General features: G+C 49.8%; 1 protein-coding gene across 4 annotated transcripts; it reads left to right on the plus strand.

Annotated features, from left to right (window-relative positions):
- The first annotated feature begins 11,587 nt into the window (after positions 1-11,587).
- Positions 11,588-17,269, plus strand: ZNF764 (zinc finger protein 764). 4 transcript variants are annotated; one of them, XM_027528219.1, is made up of 3 exons: positions 11,588-12,432; positions 12,793-12,906; positions 13,668-17,269. In XM_027528219.1, exons 1-3 carry the CDS (start codon positions 12,147-12,149, stop codon positions 14,582-14,584), a joined length of 1,317 nt encoding a protein of 438 aa, XP_027384020.1. In that variant the 5' UTR covers positions 11,588-12,146; the 3' UTR covers positions 14,585-17,269. The 4 variants fall into 4 exon arrangements, with proteins under 4 accessions (XP_027384020.1, XP_027384021.1, XP_027384023.1 ...); XM_027528220.1 differs by having other exon boundaries at positions 11,589-12,432; positions 13,671-17,269; XM_027528222.1 differs by having other exon boundaries at positions 11,591-12,637; positions 13,671-17,269.
- Positions 17,270-18,131: the final 862 nt, after the last annotated feature.

Here is an 18,131-nt window from a genome sequence, read left to right on the forward strand (position 1 = left end):
TGGTTGTGCTTCCCATAGCATTACGTAAGAAATGGTTGTAGTGAGATTTTTCAGGCAGAGGAAGTAGCGATGGAGGCTTATTTCCTAGAAAGGATAAAAGACGGACACAGTGTAGAGTGGAGGTTAGAAGCATGGGCTCTGGAGTCAGACTGTCTGCCTTCAGATCCTGACTCAGCTGCTTTATAACTGTGAACTTGGGCAAGTCACTTCTTGCTCCAAGTCACCTCTCTATGCCTTACTTTCTTCATCTATAAAACCTGGATAATAATAGCATCTACCTCATAAGACTGATGTAACAATTAAATGAGGTAATACAGGATGACGCCTGGTACATGAGAGTTTAACAAACATTGGTTATTGTTGTTATTCAAACACAACACAAAATAGTATGTGAGCAGGACCAAGAGGAGACATGGGCAGTTCTTCTGAATCAAGGAAGTCTTCCTAGAGGAGGTACTTCCAACTGTTCTTGAAGGATGAGAAAGATTTCAACCAGGATGGGCATGTATGGGGAATGATCAGCAGCTCCACTTGATTGAAACATAAAGACTGAAAGTAAAGAATAATGGATACCAGATGCAGCCAAGAATCGGGACCTATCTGGGAGGACCACAGATCCTAGTGGGGGATCTTGAGGTTCACCCTGTAGCCACTGAGAAGCCATAGAAAGTCCCTAAGTAGGAGCGAGTTCCTGCTGTCAGAAACTGTCAGAAAATGTCTTTGTCTGGACTTCCCTGGTTGTCCAGCGGTTAAGACTCCAACTTTCCAATGCAGGGGCTGAGGGATTGATCCCCAGTCAGGGAACTAAGATCCCACATGCCCTGTGGCACAGCCAAATTAATATATATATAGGTCTTTGTCAAACAGTGTGCAGTGTGACCCATGAGAGGAGCCTGGGCATGAGACATGAGAAATCTACTGGGCAACTGCTCCCAGGTAGAAGCAATTAGTAGTGGGACCAAGCTAGAAAGCAAGACTTTTTTTTTTTTTTTTGCAGTTGTCCTTGTCTGCTGACCTTGGAACTGGAAAGAAAGGTACTCCTGAGAGACTTCTGTCATAGAACCTGCATGGTTCAGTGAACTGACCAACATGAGCTGTGAACAAGTAAGTCCCAGAGGTTTCAAGTGTGGAGAGCAGCAGCAAAGGAGCCCAAGCACTGGGGGAGGGTATGAAGGTCCAGGGGTGACCAGTACTAGATGGGGTGAGTTATGGGGGGCAGGGGGAGAACTGAGAGGAGGAGCCACCAAGGAGAGGGGAGCAGAACCAGATATAATGTGTCAAGCAGAACTGCCCAGGTCAGCACTTGGCACAGAGCAAGTGCTGTCTACTCTTTCTCGTTTATCCAGTTAACACATATCTACTAAGACTGGAAGAAACACAAACTGGAATCAAGATTGCTGGGAAAAATATCAATAACCTCAGATATGCAGATGACACCACCCTTATGGCAGAAAGTGAAGAGGAACTAAAAAGCCTCTTTATGAAAGTGAAAGTGGAGAGTGGAAAAGTTGGCTTAAAGCTCAACACTCAGAAAACAAAGATCATGGCATCTGGTCCCACCACTTCATGGGAAATAGATGGGGAAACAGTGGAAACAGTGTCAGACTTTATTTTTTGGGCTCCAAAATCACTGCAGATGGTGACTGCAGCCATGAAATTAAAAGACGCTTACTCCTTGGAAGGAAAGTTATGACCAACCTAGATAGCATATTAAAAAGCAGAGACATTACTTTGCCAACAAAGGTCTGTCTAGTCAAGGCTATGGTTTTTCCTGTGGTCATGTATGGATGTGAGAGTTGGACTGTGAAGAAGGCTGAGCACCGAAGAATTGATGCTTTTGAACTGTGGTGTTGGAGAAGACTCTTGAGAGTCCCTTGGACTGCAAGGAGATCCAACCAGTCCATTCTAAAGGAGATCAGCCCTGGGATTTCTTTGGAAGGAATGATGCTAAAGCTGAAACTCCAGTACTTTGGCCACCTCATGTGAAGGGTTGATTCACTGGAAAAGACTCTGATGCTGGGAGGGATTGGGGGCAGGAGGAGAAGGGGACGACAGAGGATGAGATGGCTGGATGGCATCACTGACTCGATGGACGTGAGTCTCAGTGAACTCTGGGAGTTGGTGATGGACAGGGAGGCCTGGCGTGCTGCGATTCATGGGGTCACAAAGAGTTGGACACGACTGAGCGACTGATCTGATCTGATCTCTGATAACGCCCAAGCATTCAAATGACATACTCGTTTCCCATGACTTGACCCCTAAACACAACCCTATTATGTACTTTTGGTAAAGAATCCACCTGATATGCAGGAAACCCTGGTTCGATTCCTGGGTCGGGAAGATACCCTGGAGAAGGGCTAGGCTACCCGCTCCAGTATTCTGAACTGGAGAATTCCATGGACTACACAGTCCATGGGGTTGAAAACAGTTGGACACAACTGAGCAACTTTCACTTTTTCTACTATGTACTTTTTTTTTTTTTACTATGTACTTTTAATATTTAGGGTCCATGTTAATGTTTGACAGAAAACAACAAAATTATGTAAAGCAATTATCCTTCAATTAAAAATAATTTAATTTAAAAATAAATTAATTTTAAAAATAGTTCAGTTCAGTTCAGTCACTGAGTTGTGTCCGACTCTTTGTGACCCCAGGGACTGTAGCACACCAGGCTTCCCTGTCCATCACCAACTCCCAGAGTTTATTCAAACTCATGTCCAACCATCTCATCCTCTGTCATCCCCTTCTCCTCCCGCCTTCAATCTTTCCTGGCATCAGGGTCTTTTCCAGTGAGTCAGTTCTTCACATCAGGTGGCCAAAGTATTGGAGCTTCAGCTTCAGCATTAATCCTTCCTATGAATATTCAGGACTGATCTCCTTTAGGATGGACTAGCTGGATCTCCTTGCAGTCCCAGGGACTCTCAGGAGTCTTCTCCAACACCACAGTTCAAAAGCATCAATTATTTGGCACTCAGCTTTCCTTATAGTCCAGCTCTCACATCCATACATGATTACTGTAGCTTTAACTAGACGGACCTTTGTTGGCAAAGTAATGTCTCAGCTTTTTAATATGTTGTCTAGTTTAGTCATAGCTTTTCTTCCAAGGAGCAAGCATCTTTTAATTTCATGGCTGCAATCACCATCTGCAGTGACTTTGGAGCCCCCCAAAATAAAGTCAGCTACTGTTTCCACTGTTTCCCCATCTATTTGCCATGAAGTGACAGGACCAGATGCCATGATCTTAGTTTTCTGAATGTTGAGTTTTAAGCCAACTTTTTCACTCTCCTCTGTCACTTTCATCAAGAGACTCTTCATCAAGTGAAGTTCTTCTTCATTTTCTGCCATAAGGGTGGTGTCATCTGCATATCTGAGGTTGTTTCTCCTGGCAATCTTGATTCCAGCTTGTGTTTCTTCCAGCCCAGTGTTTCTCATGATGTATTCTGCATATAAGTTAAATAAGCAGGGTGACAATATACAGCCTTGATGTACTCCTTTCCGGATTTGGAACCAGTCTGTTGTTCCATGTCCCGTTCTAACTGTTGCTTTGTGACCTGCATACAGATTTCTCAGGAGGCAGGTAAGGTGGTCTGGTATTCCCATATCTAAGAATTTTCACAGTTTGTTGTGATCCACACAGTCAAAGGCTTTGACATAGTTAACAAAGCAGAAACAGATGTTTTTCTGGAACTCTTGCTTTTTCAATGATCCAGCGGATGTTGGCAATTTGATCTCTGGTTCCTCTGCCTTTTCTAAATCCAGCTTAAACACCTGGATGTTCACGGTTCACGTACTGTTGAAGCCTGGCTTGGAGGATTTTGAGCATTACTTTGCTAGCATGTGCAATGAGTGCAATTGTGGGGTGCTGCTGCTGCTGCTAAGTCGCTTCAGTCATGTCTGACTCTGTACGACCCCATAAACGGCAGCCCACCAGGCTCCACCGTCCCTGGGATTCTCCAGGCAAGAACACTGGAGTGGGTTGCCATTTCCTTTTCCAATGCATGAAAGTGAAAAGTGAAAGTGAAGCCGCTCAGTCGTGTCCGACTCTTAGGGACCCCATGGACTGCAGCCCACCAGGCTCCTCTGTCCATGGGATTTTCCAGGTAAGAGTACTGGAGTGGGGTGCCATTGCCTTCTCCGAAATTGTGGGGTAGTTTGAATATTTTTTGGCATTGCCTTTCTTTGGGATTGTAATGAAAACTGATCTTTTCCAGTCCCATGGCCACTGCTGAGTTTTCCAAATTTGCTGGTATATTGAGTGCAGCACTTTCACAGCATCATCTTTTAGGCTTTGATATAGCTCAACTGGAATTCCACCACCTCCACTAGCTTTGTTCATAGTGATGCTTCCTAAGGCCCACTTGATTTCAAATTCTAGGATGTCTAAATAAAAAAAAAAAAAATTTAGAGGTCATCATTTTAATTTTTTCTCTCTACATTTAATACAACAGAATGGAATCGCATACCCACTCCATTATTCTTTCTGGGAAATCCCATGGATAGAGGAGCCTGGTGTGCTAAGGTGCATGGAGTCACAAAGAGTCAGACATGACTTGGTGACTACAGAACAACAGTGGAATGGCATAGGTGACCAGAAGAAGTATTTCTGACTTCCAGGTCCCTGCTTCTTGCCCTACCCCACGTACAACTGCATCTTCATGACCTGGCCTAAAATCCCACTTCTCTCAGGTTGCTGAGATTGTGTCTTCAGTAACCCATCATGTCATGGGTTCTGGAGTCAGAACCCTCACTAGCTGTGTGGCCTGCGGTAAGGTCATTCCCCCGGGCTGTGGTCTACTGATGCAGAAGGGTATTTATCTCTTAAGTGTTCTGAGGGATTAAATGAGTTAACAGGCAAATGCACTTAGAACAGAGTCTGGCATGTATTAATAGTAAGTGATCGATCAAGGTAAGCTAATATTATTGATGTCTTAGTCACATCACAGAACCAACTGCAATTCTTGTATAATTGGCCACTGTTCTGTTAGGACAGCTTGGAATTGGAGGCACAGTGAGATGGAGCATTGAAAGCAAATGAGTCCTGTCATCCCTTAATTCATCTCACGTTTTTAAACTTTTTTTTTTTCATCTAACTTTTTTTACTTCAATCATGACTTAATAACTTGAGAATCCAGTTCGTTTTCACAATGTCAGCAGGGACCCGTAAATTCGAAGCGTTAATGTTGCATTTCTGGAAGGCGTCTAAAGGAGGCAGCGCCAGGAGGAAAGGCTGGATTAGGAGTCTGAAGACCCAGAGTCACTAACAGTCTGCCTGACCTTGGGTCTTAACTGGGCTTCAGTTTCCTCTTCTGTAAAATGCCTGAACTCTAAGGCACTGAGAAGCATGCGTCCCAGTATCCTCAGTAAGATACAGTAAATGTGTGAAAATATGATAGATGTCTCTGCAGGGCGTAGACAATCACTGTAGGAATATTTAAGAAACCGTTAGTAGAGGTGGGGGCTGGAGCAGAGGACATTCGCTGAATATTCTTGTGTAACCTTCTAGATGAAAAATAAACATCTGAGAAATAAATTAGTTTGCTACAAAAAATTTTTAAAAACCAGGCCACTGAATGAGCCTTCTTTCGCGGTTTAAGAAGGGGACGTTTGTCCGTACCATCCCTGATTCCTGGCCCTGTGGCCACTCTCCCTCGCCGCCGGGCACCCGCCTCACCTTTCACCCGCCAGATCAGAGGGCGGACGCCGAAGCAGCTGCGGCCATCTTAACTATGGGCAAGAGGCCCTTGCAAGGCCACCGGCAGAACAGCAAGAGAAGACAACTCGATGGGGGGATAAACCAGATCATCAATGCCTTTCTCTAAAATGGACGGTAGAGTGCCACCGCCTCTTCTGAGGGCGCCTTCATTTCTTGGCCCACGGACCAATGAGTTCGGTTAACGGGCCGTTTCCCGACGTCCTAGAGGGGCCCCACCACAAGCTACTTCCGGTTGCCTGGGCCTGGAGCGACCGACCCCCACCCTGCACAGGAGGCCGAGTCGCTAGTGTCTCTCCGGGAGAAGTGGGGGTGGCCGTATGACTCCACCCCCGGCTCCTGATCTGGGCGCCCAGCGGTGTCGGTGAAGACCCGGCGGGAAGAAGGTGGGAGAAGGCCGCGGGCATCGTGAAAGTGGCCCTATATTTCTTCCCCGAGGAGTGGGGTGTCTGGGGTGAAAAACCTCCACCTGGGCGCGTACGGTGACGCCTAGCGTCCCGGATCTCCGAGAAGGGAAGGGAGTGGGTGGGATGAGCCGGGCTGGGTGTCTGACTCCACTCCTGCCTCATGATAATTGGTTCCGGGGATCCTCTCCAGATCAGTCTGATTGAAATTCATGAATTACCCTCCACTGTTAGATACCAATACTGGCTCCCCAAAACTTGTGCAAAAACTAAAGAACCTGTACTGGCCTTCAAGGCCCATAACACTCTAACATCTTCCTCTTTCTCTACCAGCACGCCATCTCATTGGCTCCTGCCAAGTAGAATCTTTGTTTTTTGGACATGCTTCTAGCTTAGTGAGTCTTTGTTCTTGCTATTCTGCTCTGTTACACACTACCCTCCAACTCTCACATCCTTCACTGCCTTTCTCAGATGCCATCTTCAAGAAATTTCTTGGGAGAGGGATGAATTGGGAGATTGGGATTGACAAATACACACTACTATATATATTAAATAGATAACTAGAGCTTCCTTGGTGGCTCAGTGGTAAAGAATCTGCCTGCCAATGCAGGAGACATGAGTTCAGTCCTGGTTTGGGGAGATCCCGCGTGCCGAGGAGCAGCTAAGCGCAGGTTCACAACTACTGAAGCCTGTTGCTCTAGAGCTTGCGCTCTGCAACGAGAGGCCACCGCACTGAGAAGCCCTGGCACTGCAACTAGAGTAACCACCACTCACCGAAACTGGAGAAAAGCCCTTCCAGCAACAAAGATGCAACACAATCAATCAGTCAATAAAATTTTAAAAATAAAACAGATAACTAATAGGGACCTACTATAGAGCATAGGGAACTCTACTCAATACTCTAATGATCTATATGGGAAAAGAATCTAAAAAAGAATCAATGTACGTGTAACTGATTCACTTTGCTGTACACCTGAAATTAACACAACACTGTAAACTATACTCCCAATACAAATTTATAAAAGAAGAAGAAGGAAAGAGTAAAGAAATTTCTTCTGGCGCTCTTCTGCCCTATACTGGAAGTCTCCAAACTGTGGCTGTGTGTCCATCTCTAGCCCTGAGCACAATCTGCCCAGAAGTCCTCTCTGCACCTTTGCCAGCAAAGCTCCTACCTGGAATCTCTCTTAAAATATCTAGAACAATGCCTGGCACATATGAGGTGCCTAGTGTGCTGTGTACTTAGTCGCTCAGTCGTGTCTGACTCTGTGACCTCATGGACTGTAGCCTGACAGGTTCCTCTGTCCATGGAGGTTCTCCAGGCAAGAATACTGGACCAACGTGCTGTGCCCTCCTCCAGGGGATCTTGCCAAACCAGGGATTGAACCCAGGTCTCCCACTTTGCAGGCATGTTCTTTACTGTCTGACCCACCATGGAAGCCCGAGGTGCCCAATACATTTTCATTAAATGAATGCAAAGGTGCCCTCAGGCTGCACCTTCATCCCCACACCACCGAGTGCAATCATGGTTTGCCTTTACTTACAATTTGGCCCAGTTCACTCCTCTCTCTCTTTTAAATGTTTATTTTATTTGGGTGCTCTGGGTCTTAGTTTTGGCAAAGGGATCACATGGACTCTAGTTGTAGCTCACAGGCTCAGTGGTTGTGACTCAGGGGGCTTAGCTGCTTCAAGGCTTGTGTTACCTTAGTTCTCCAACCAATGATTAAACCTGAGTCCCCTGCATTGTAAGGCAGATTCTTAACCACTGGACCACCAGGGAAGTCCACATAGGTAGTGGACTTCCCTACCTATAGTAAGAAACATTTATTGAATGATTAGCATTCTGCCCCAGTTTTGTGAAAAGTGAAAGTGTTAGTCACTCAGTTGTGTCTGACTCTGTTGTGACCCCATGGACTGTAGCCCACCAAGGCTCCTCTGTCCATGGAATTCTCCAGACAAGAATACACGAATGGGTTGCCATTCCCTTCTCCAGGGGATCTTCCCAACCCAGGGATTGAACCCGCATGTCCCACATTATTTCTGGCAGATTCTTTACCATCTGAGCCACCAGGGATCCCCAGTTTTGCCAGACCCCAAACCAGACCTCATCAAATGGTGAAGCAGGAGACTCAGCTGTGGGGTACAGATGCTCAGGATTCCCAGGAGTAGGAAGTCTGAAAGAAAGCCAAAAAGATGAAAAGTAGAAGCGACGTTGCAGTTCCAGCTGGAAGGGAAAAATGTTTGTTGAGTAAGAAACACCCTCTGCATGTTCTTTACTGCTGACCTTACTAGTTTTTGCTGATCTGAATTTATGACACCCACTGGATATTGCAATCTTGACCTTCTCTTTCTCACTTAATTGGCTCTGAGGCATCCAAGTGGTCCCGTGATTAGGTCATACTTTATGAATCATCCAAAGGTCAGTGGCCATGTGTGAATTCAAGTTTAAGGGGGAGGCAGTTTGAGACTTCCCTGGCAGTCCCATGGTTAAGATTTTGTGCTCCCAAGGCATGTCCCACAGCATGGCCAAAAAATAAAAGTTTAGGATGGAGGCAGTTTATCTGTCTCTCAGGTCCCTGGTCCCATAACAGCTGCTCCTCTGGTTGAGAGTATCTCCTCTGTTGACCCTGGAGTGGGTGGGAATGTCCCTGATCTGCAAGCCCTCAACTGGCCAACACAGTCTAGAAGGGGGCTTCCAGGGACTGGGTACCCACTCAGTGCTTCTGTCTTAGTGAAGTTTGGTTCTATCAGCCTGAACATGAGTAGATCTTGGAGAGTTAACAGCGAAAAATGTAAGTTTTGAATCTGTTTCCCAGCACTCATTCAGAAAAGTGATACATTTGGAAGGGGTCAGCAGAAGGACTCTATCTGGGAGTTGTCATGAGGCCCTACAGTCAGAGACACTAATGTGGTCTTTGAACCTGTAACCAAGGCTTCCTGTAGTCGGGGTTTTCCCAGGCCCTCAGCCTGTGCCCAGCTTCAGCACCTGGCACTGAGGACTTACCTTCATCCCCATCCAGAGTGCAATTATGCTTTACCCTTATCTTCAACTTGGCCCAGGGCACTCTCTTTTTTTTTTTTTAATATTTATTTTATTTGGCGGTACCAGATCTTAGTTGTGGCATGTGAAGTCTTTGTTGCAGCATGGGGGATCTAGTTCCCTGACCAAGGGTTGAACCCAGACCCCCTGCAGTGGAAGCATGGAGTCCTAACCACTGGACCGCCAGGGAGTCCGGGCCCAGTGCACTCTGGAGAGGGACCCTTCACCTGCAGCTGGTGCTATACCTCTCATGCTTTTTGCTGACTCACACAGGCAAGGAGTCTTACTACTGTCCCCACAGTGGAAGGTGCCACAGCCAGAGGCCACTAGTAGACCCACCAGCCTGATGCCATGGCCCTCAGAGTCCCATCTAGGGGAGCAGACTCTGCCCTAGCTCTTCTCCAGGAGGGTCCAGACCCCCCTGCAAGTTTCCAGCACTACCCAGGGCTCTCTTCCAGGTCTGTGTGTGAGGGGGATGGGCACTGACAGGTGATAAAAAGCCTTCAGTCTTAATGGAAATTTTCTATTGTCTTTTTTGTCTTTCAGGAGGCCTGAGAGGCAAGGAGGACAAGGGCCCCTAGTCAACTCTGTGCCCTTAGTCGTTGTCCTCTACTGGCCACCCTCCAACAAGCCTCTCTCTTTGGCCAGGCTGACCCCTCCCAAGTTTATGTCTTCCTCTTCCCTTCTTCTGTTGAGACTTTTTTTTTTTTTGGCTGTGCTAAATCTTAGTTGCAGCACGAAGGATCTTCAGTCTTCATGGTAGCACGTGGGATCTTTAGTTTCAGCATGCAAACTAGTTGCAGCCTGTGGGATCTAGTTCCCTGATCAGGGATCGAACCTGGTCCCCCTGCACTGGCAGTGCAGAATCTTAACCACTGGGTCACCAGGGAAGTTCAGAGATTGGTTCTTTACTTGCCCAGCTGCCCTGGGGAGAAGCAGCCACCAGATACAAGGAGTCTGCGAAGGTCTCAGGGAGGCCTTTGGAAGGAAGGAGGCAAACAGACCAAAGCTCCAGAGTAAGCCCCCGACCAGCAAATGTGAAGCGCATGTCCATGAAGTGTGTGAAATGCAGTGATTGATTTATCTGGCCAAAGGAAAAATATCAAGGCTTCTTCAGTTCAGTTCAGTCACTCAGTCATGTCCGACTCTTTGCGACCCCATGAATCGCAGCACGCTAGGCCTCCCTGTCCATCACCAACTCCTGGAGTTCACTCAAACTCACATCCATCGAGTCAGTGATGTCATCCAGCCATCTCATCCTCTGTTGTCCCTTTCTCCTCCTGCCCCCAATCTCTCCCAGCATCAGGGTCTTTTCCAATGAGTCAACTCTTCGCATGAGGTGGCCAAAGTACTGGAGTTTCAGCTTTAGCATCATTCCTTCCAAAGAACACCCAGGACTGATCTCCTTTAGAATGGACTGGTTGGATCTTCTTGCAGTCCAAGGGACACTCAAGAGTCTTCTCCAACACCACAGTTCAAAAGCATCAATTCTTCGGTGCTCAGCTTTCTTCACAGTCCAACTCTCACATCCATACATGACCACTGGAAAAACCATAGTCTTGACTAGACAGACCTTTGTTGGCAAAGTAATGTCTCTGCTTTTTAATATGGTGTCTAGGTTGGTCATAACTTTCCTTCCAAGGAGTAAACGTCTTTTAACTTCATGGCTGCAATCACCATCTGCAGTGATTTTGGAGCCCCAAAAAATAAAGTCTGACACTGTCTCCACTGTTTCCCCATCTATTTCCCATGAAGTGATGGGACCAGATGCCATGATCTTAGTTTTCTGAATATTGAGCTTTAAGCCAACTTTTTCACTCTCCTCTTTCACTTTCATCAAGAAGCTTTTTAGTTCCTCTTCACTTTCTGCCATAAGGGTGGTGTCATCTGCATATCTGAGGTTATTGATATTTCTCCAGGCAATCTTGATTCCAGCTTGTGCTTCTTCCAGCCCAGCGTTTCTCAAGGCTTCTTAGGGCAGGGTATATTTATGAAGGCTTGTGGAAAGCACTGAGTAGGCAGTCAATAAATGTGTCCAGTGAGAGAGAGAGCTTGGAGGTAAAAATGATGAAGAGAGTTGGTGCCATTTGCTAAGACAACACCCCAGGGGCAGCAGGCAAAGGGAAATAAAGGATGAGTTCAGCTTGAGCTTGCAAAATCCGAGGTGTTCATGGGCCATCCATGCCAGGGCACGGTGGCAAGTGGCTCTGGGATCAGGAATTCAAGGAACTTGCCTTGAGCCAGCGGAGAAGGCGATGGCACCCCACTCCTGGCAAATCCCATGGACGGAGGAGCCTGGTAGGCTGCAGTCCATGGGGTCGCTAAGAGTCGGACACGACTGAGCTACTTCGCTTTCACTTTTCACTTTCATGCATTGGAGAAGGAAATGGCAACCCACCCCAGTGTTCTTGCCTGGAGAATCCCAGGGACGGGGGAGCCTGGTGGGCTGCCGTCTATGGGGTCACACAGAGTCGGACACGACTGAAGCGACTTAGCAGCAGCAGCCTTGAGCTAGAGCTAAATGGATGTTCGGGAGGCGTCCTGAAGGGTACGCGGGGAGGGGGTAAGCTTACAGAAAGAGAGTCCTTCCGACCTTTCTCAGACCTCATCCTACCCTCCTCCGGCTGCCCCCACGATCTCCTGAAACTGAAGTTCCCAGAATTTCAATAGCTCGATCAAGTTTCTTTTATCCGCTCCATTCTTTTACCCTCAACACTGGGGGAAGAGTGCGGTCACCTAGCGATGGGCCAGCCAGGAAACCTAACGTTTGAAATCACCGCGCGGAGCGGGCCGGGGTCGGGGCTGGAGGTCGCTGCTCCAAGTCTGGGCGGGGCCGCGGCGATTCCTTCAGCGCGGCGGGCGCGGGGACCCGGCGGGGAAGCCCGGGCTCTGCGCCTCCGAGGCCCGGCGCCGCTCTCTGGAGAACGCCGGCCCCCACCCCTCCGTGCCCGGGCCGGTGGCGGCGTCTTCCCGGGCGCCTGTAGCCGCCGCGGCCATGTTGGCTGAGGGCTCGAAGACAAAGCCACCTGGAGACAGCCGAGTGGCGTCATCCGGGCACGATGGCGCGGGAGCGAAATACGTGGGGCCACGTGGCCGCCATCTCTTAGGAGAGCACCTTCAGCCACCTGCCCTCAGTGTTCAGCCACCCCCGTGGACCCTCGAGGGGCCGTTCCTACTCTCCCGGCCTCCCCGACTCTTGAGCCCGGTGGGGGAGCGTTCTGGATCTCGGAGGCTCCGTGGACCCCGGCGGGTAGGGGTGGCGCCGGTCGGCCGCCCGGATGGTATTTACGATGGCGCCGCCCCCGGCCCTGCTCCCCGCGCGGGAACCTAACGGGGTCAGGCCCCAGGGGGAGACATCCGAGCCCGTGAGCTTCGCGGACGTGGCCGTGTACTTCTCCCCGGAGGAGTGGGGGTATCTGCGGCCTGCGCAAAGGGCCCTGTACCGGGACGTGATGCGGGAGACCTATGGCCACCTGGGCGCGCTCGGTGAGGCCCCACCTGCTCGCCTGTGCTCACACCCGCGTCCACCCCGCCCAGCCTCTGGATCCTGCACGTGGAGTGGGAGGCCGCAGGAAGTCGGGACCCTGGGCGGCGGCCTCCCCCGCAGCGTGGGCTTTGCGTTCTCTCCCCCTTCCCTCCAGGCTTCCGAGGCACCAAGCCAGCCCTCATCTCCTGGGTGGAGGAAGAGGCACAACTGTGGGGTCCAGATGCCGGGCCTCCTGAGATGGGAGAATGTGTTACAGAAGCAGACACAGGTGAAGTAGTGGGGACTTCCTCTGGGTCCTACCCATCATGTTACCCTCTGCCAACTCCTTACGTGCTCATCAGTTTCCTGCCTGAATTGCTTTCCCAGCTAAGGTTATTATTACGCCTGATCCCTGCCTAGCTTCTGGATTCAGCCTAGAAAGGGCCCGAGAGTGTGACCCAGGCATCCCTGCCTCTCTACTCCCCAGCTCCTCCGAACCTGAGCCCCTGACCTCTAGCTGGTCTCTAAGTTCCTCTGAGCGCCACATCACCCCACCTGTTTGCCTGTTCTCTAGCTCCTCCACCACCTCCTGTGTTCACTTTGTTTTTGTTATATTTTTGTTGCAGCCTCCTTTCTCTTGGCTGGTACTGTTTTGTTCCTCTGGTTCATCCTGTCCTCCTGCTGCACTTGTGCCCAGCCCCTTTGAACTTGGCAATGCCCACCCCCTTCATGCCTCTCTTTGTGCTGTTCCCGCTGCTAGCTGCATACTTAACATCCAGTCATGCTCTGTGATCTAGCTCAATTGTCATCCCCCCCATTTCCCCAGCTCCCAGAATGTACCCTGCCCCTGTCCTTCCTTCTCTTTTTGTCTCTACAGTTTTTCTTTCTGTCCCATGCGACTGAGGGTAAAGTGTAACTTCTAACTTCCCTGCCCGTACTGAGCTGAGTCCCAGAGGCAGCTGTATCTAAGAGGCTTCTCTGACCCCATAGTGGGTGTGGGCATCAAGGACCAGGATAAGCTGAGGTCTGAGCTCTCCCCTTGTCTCCCAGCAGGTTCCGGAAACCAGGCAGAAAAAGGACAAAGAGGAGGGAGGGAGGCACTGGGGAAGATTCCTTCTGTGGATGCTCAGCTTCCCGGGCTGACGGCTTTCAAACCCCTCTCTGCTGGCTTTCCTTATGGTTGGCAGCAGCCACGGAAGGTACCTCGCCGGGGTCGCCCGCCACTCTCTGCCCACCCCCCTGTCCCCAGAGCCGACCGGCGGCATGGCTGCTACGTGTGCGGGAAGAGTTTCGCCTGGCGCTCCACCCTGGTGGAGCATCTCTACACCCACACGGGCGAGAAGCCCTTCGGCTGCCCGGACTGTGGCAAGGGCTTCAGCCAGGCGTCCTCTCTGAGCAAGCACCGGGCCATCCACCGTGGGGAACGGCCCCACCGCTGTCCGGACTGCGGCCGGGCCTTCACCCAGCGCTCGGCGCTCACCACCCACCTCCGGGTCCACACGGGCGAGAAGCCCTACCGCTGCGCCGACTGCGGCCGCTGCTTCAGCCAGAGCTCCGCCCTCTACCAGCACCAGCGGGTCCACAGCGGGGAGACCCCCTTCCCCTGCCCAGACTGTGGCCGCGCCTTCGCCCATGCCTCAGACCTCCGGCGCCACGTGCGCACCCACACGGGCGAGAAGCCCTACCCGTGCCCAGACTGCGGGCGCTGCTTCCGGCAGAGCTCGGAGATGGCCGCCCACCGGCGCACCCACAGCGGCGAGCGCCCCTACGCCTGTCCTCAGTGTGGCAGGTGCTTTGGCCAGAAGTCAGCCATGGCCAAGCACCAGTGGGTCCATCGTCCAGGGGCGGGGGTGCGCAGGGGCGGGGGTGCCGGTGGGCTGCCTGTGCCCCTGGCCTCTGCCCCAGGGGACCTGGACCCCCCCGTGGGCTTCCAGCATTACCCAGAGATATTCCAGGAGTGTGGGTGATGGCTTCGTGGGTGACAGGCCAAGGGTGAAGATGTAGACATTGTCTGAGGCCCAAGATGGCCTCAGGGGCCTCAAACTCGGGCAACTCCGGGGAGGTCACAAAATTCCCAGAGGGGCTGGACCTGGGGGTGGGGGTGAGGACCATTTTATCTTAGGCCTTCATCAGTTTCATCTGCTGAGACCTTGTCCCCTATGGTTCCAGACTCTAGAGCCCCCTTTGTTGAGTCAGGGCTGAGGTAGGAACCCCCACTAGACTTCCACGATGGGAAAGGCTGTTTCTCAGCTTAGGTTTAAGAGGACTGAGGTGGAAAATTTTGTTTTATCCACTGCCTTGACTGCAGAAGTTAAAAACTGATGGCCAGGTACTGAATCTGGTCTCCCAATAGCCTTTTACATGTAGTTTTAGACCAGCCAGCATTTTTAAGTGTTATGAATTATTTGTTAAGATGTAAAAATCAGGCTATTTCACACACACAAAAAAACAAGTTTCTGGCCTCTTGAAAAAATCCAAAGATTTGGCGACTTGACCTGAGTTTCCACAAAACCACCATTGACAGGAGCTGAGAGGCCGCTTTGAATGGAGCCCAGGCTCTTCAGTTCAGCCCACCTGCCAACTCCTTAGCGCTTCCTCACCGGTGTCAGCTGCCACTTGCCATGGCTGTTTCTGGCAAAGCAGGCCCTCTCCATCTGGCATTTTCTACTTATTTACATGACCTGTTGGACTCCTATAGTCATTTTTTTAACAACATGTATTTTTAATACATAAAAATATGTATTTATTTATTTGGCTGGTCTTAGTTGCAGCATGCAGGATCTAGTTCCCCAACCAGGGATCAAACCCAAGCCCGCTGCATTGGGAGCACTGAGTCTTAGCCACTGGACCACTAGGGATGCCCCCTCCTGTAGTCATTTGAGTTTACAAACTAGTCTATGGCATTCAGTTGTTTTTGAATCAGGGATTCAGGTAGAGAGCACATTTGTGAAAGGGCAGCAGGAGAGAAGTAAAAGCAGGCTTTTCTGTTAGATCTTGGCTCATATTGCATTTTATGGTTTACAAAGGACTCTTGTCCATCAACTCAATTCACCCTCATAATTGCCTATGGAAGGAAGCATCTGCTTGGAGAGGACAGATCATCAGGAAGAGGCAGTTAGGACTGAATCTTTTCAGTATTTATTTTTTTGGCTGCATTGGGTCTAGTTGTGGCACACAAGCTCAGTAGTTGTGGGGCGCAGGTTTAGTTGCCCTGTGGTATATAGGATCTTTGTTCCCAGGCCAGGGATTGAGCCTTCATCCTCTCCATTGGAAGGTGGATTCTTAACCAATGGACCACCAGGGGAGTTCTAGGACTGAATCTGTTGCCCCAAACAAGTGGTGTCTCCACCTCGGCACCCCTCAGCTGACCTGCACTTCCTATTTCTGAAGGAGAAGGACCCAAGAGCCCCTGCGATGTGTCAGATCTTTATTCCCTTCTGGGGCCTCCCTGGGAGAGCCCCATGGCTTAGGCTTTGCCACTTTAGGCTCAGATGGGAAGGCCTCATTACATTTTTTTTTTAATGGCTTTATTTCATTTAATCTTTTGCTCTGTGGCATGTAGGATCTTCGTTCCCTGAGCAGGGATCAAACCTGTGCCCCTTGCATAGGAAGCGCAGAGTCTTAACCACTGGACCACCAGGGAAGTCCTCATCACATTTTTGAACTGAAAGAGATCTTAGGCTTTCCATCCTTTTGCAGTTGGGGACACAGACTGGGAAAGACTGAGTAACCTGCCCAAGATCTAACACAGGGCGAGAGATACTAGGATTCTGGGTTTCCTTCTGTCTTCACTACACCACTCCTGAGTTCCTTGCCAGTGTCTCAGCCAGGGTTCTGGAGGCATCTCCCAGACAGGGACAGAGCAGCCCAGTGTCAGTGAAGCCCAGGTACAGGATGAGTGACAAAGCCAACAAGGCAAGGGAAAAACCAGCCTGAGAGGAGAGTTCCAGGGCCAACAAAATCAAAGCTTGCATCTTCACTCTCTAGGATCTCCATCACCAGCAAAGGGGGACCAGAACAGGAACATTTGGAGTCAGTAGCCAGAGGGAACTGTGCTTGTCTATATTCCCAAGCTCTGCACAGAATCCCTCCCCCATCACCCTGCGACTCTATTATTCATCTACCACTCATTTCTTTGTGGTCATTGCCCAGGTGATGGAAGCAGCCAGCCATGGACAGACAGACTTTCCTGCCACTGGTCAGGACAACCTTTCACCTCAAGTAGGATTAGCAAAGGCTTATGTCCTCGGTTGCCTTCTGACAACTCAGCCCTGTGTCTGGCCTAACTTAGGAAGAAACCAGATCTGTCAACCTAAAGGAACTTCTAAAGGAAGAGCTTGAAAATTTGGGGAAAAGACACTGTTGAGGTAAACTAATGAACTGACTTGATTCCAACCTAATTGGCCCCACCAAGACCTCTCTTAGCCTTAAGTTCACTGGGAGAATCTGCCAACTGTCACAAGGGAAATGTGGGAGTGAGGAGAGGCACCTTGGCAGAAGTAGCTACCTTTTAATCCCCTAAAGAAGCCATCCTTCTGCCCTTCAGCACTGCCTGAGGAACTCACAGCCTGCAATACCAGTTCTCAGCTCAGCCTCAAAACCAGATCTAGACCCTGCCCTGAGCTTGCAAATTAAAAGTATTGTAATTACTATTTTCTCTTGAGTACTTTGAAGTTTTCAAGGCTTGCTTAGGGCCCCCAAACCAAATCCAACTCCTCTGCTTCCTGCCCTCCTGACCCAAATCTCCTCCACTTAATGAATTTTCGAGTGTCATGGAACACCTAAGCCTCAATCTTGCCCCCTTCTTAGCTCCTCACTCCTTGGCACGGATTCTTCCCCCCGGCCCCGCCAAAGATAGCGCTTCTCTTTAATTATTGGGTACACTGGGTCTTCACTGCTGTGCATAGGATTTCTCTAGTTGCAGCAAGTGGGGGCTACTCTCTAGCTGTGGTTTATGGGCTTCTCAGTTCAGTAGTTTTTCTTGTTGCAGACCATGGGCTCTAGAGCATGCAGGCTCAGTACTTGTGGCTCACAGGCTTAGTTGCATCCGAGGCACGAGGATCCTTCCCAGACCAGGGACTGAACCCGTGTCCTCTGAATTGGCAGGCAGATTCTTAACCACTGGACCACCAGGGACCTACCATAGGTCTTTGAGGCTCAGTCCGTGAAGCAAGTTAAGCCAGGAAGAGGGTTTTTCTAGGGCTTCTTTGGTGCATCAGGAGAAATGCTAATCTGTACTAGTGAAAACCTGAGCCCTATCCACATGGTCTATCCCTAATGTGTTCAGGCCATGTAAAGGGTATTGATTTGAGCTCCAAAGACCCCCTAAGTCTGGGCAGGGTCGGGCGGGGAGGCGATATTTGTTTATGTGTATCTTTCTAGGAACATGTGCAAAGACATTTATGATTCAGAGGCTAAAATCTGCCCCAGACCAGTACTTTTCAAAGTGAGGCCTTTTTGCTGCAGAATTATATGCAGTATCTTTTCAGAAAGCAGCTGTCTCCCTGGGCCCTG

Source organism: Bos indicus x Bos taurus, chromosome 25 (genome assembly GCF_003369695.1).
Source record: "Bos indicus x Bos taurus breed Angus x Brahman F1 hybrid chromosome 25, Bos_hybrid_MaternalHap_v2.0, whole genome shotgun sequence".
In the NCBI taxonomy this organism is placed as follows: Eukaryota; Metazoa; Chordata; class Mammalia; order Artiodactyla; family Bovidae; genus Bos; species Bos indicus x Bos taurus.

Coding starts and splice junctions, on each gene's coding strand:
- ZNF764 (XM_027528219.1), top strand. CDS start 12,147: ATGTTGGCTGAGGGCTCGAAGACAAAGCCACCTGGAGACAGCCGAGTG. Junction 12,433..12,792: donor GCCGGTCGGCCGCCCGGATG/GTATTTACGATG, acceptor CCTTCCCTCCAG/GCTTCCGAGGCACCAAGCCA. Junction 12,907..13,667: donor TGTTACAGAAGCAGACACAG/GTGAAGTAGTGG, acceptor CTTGTCTCCCAG/CAGGTTCCGGAAACCAGGCA.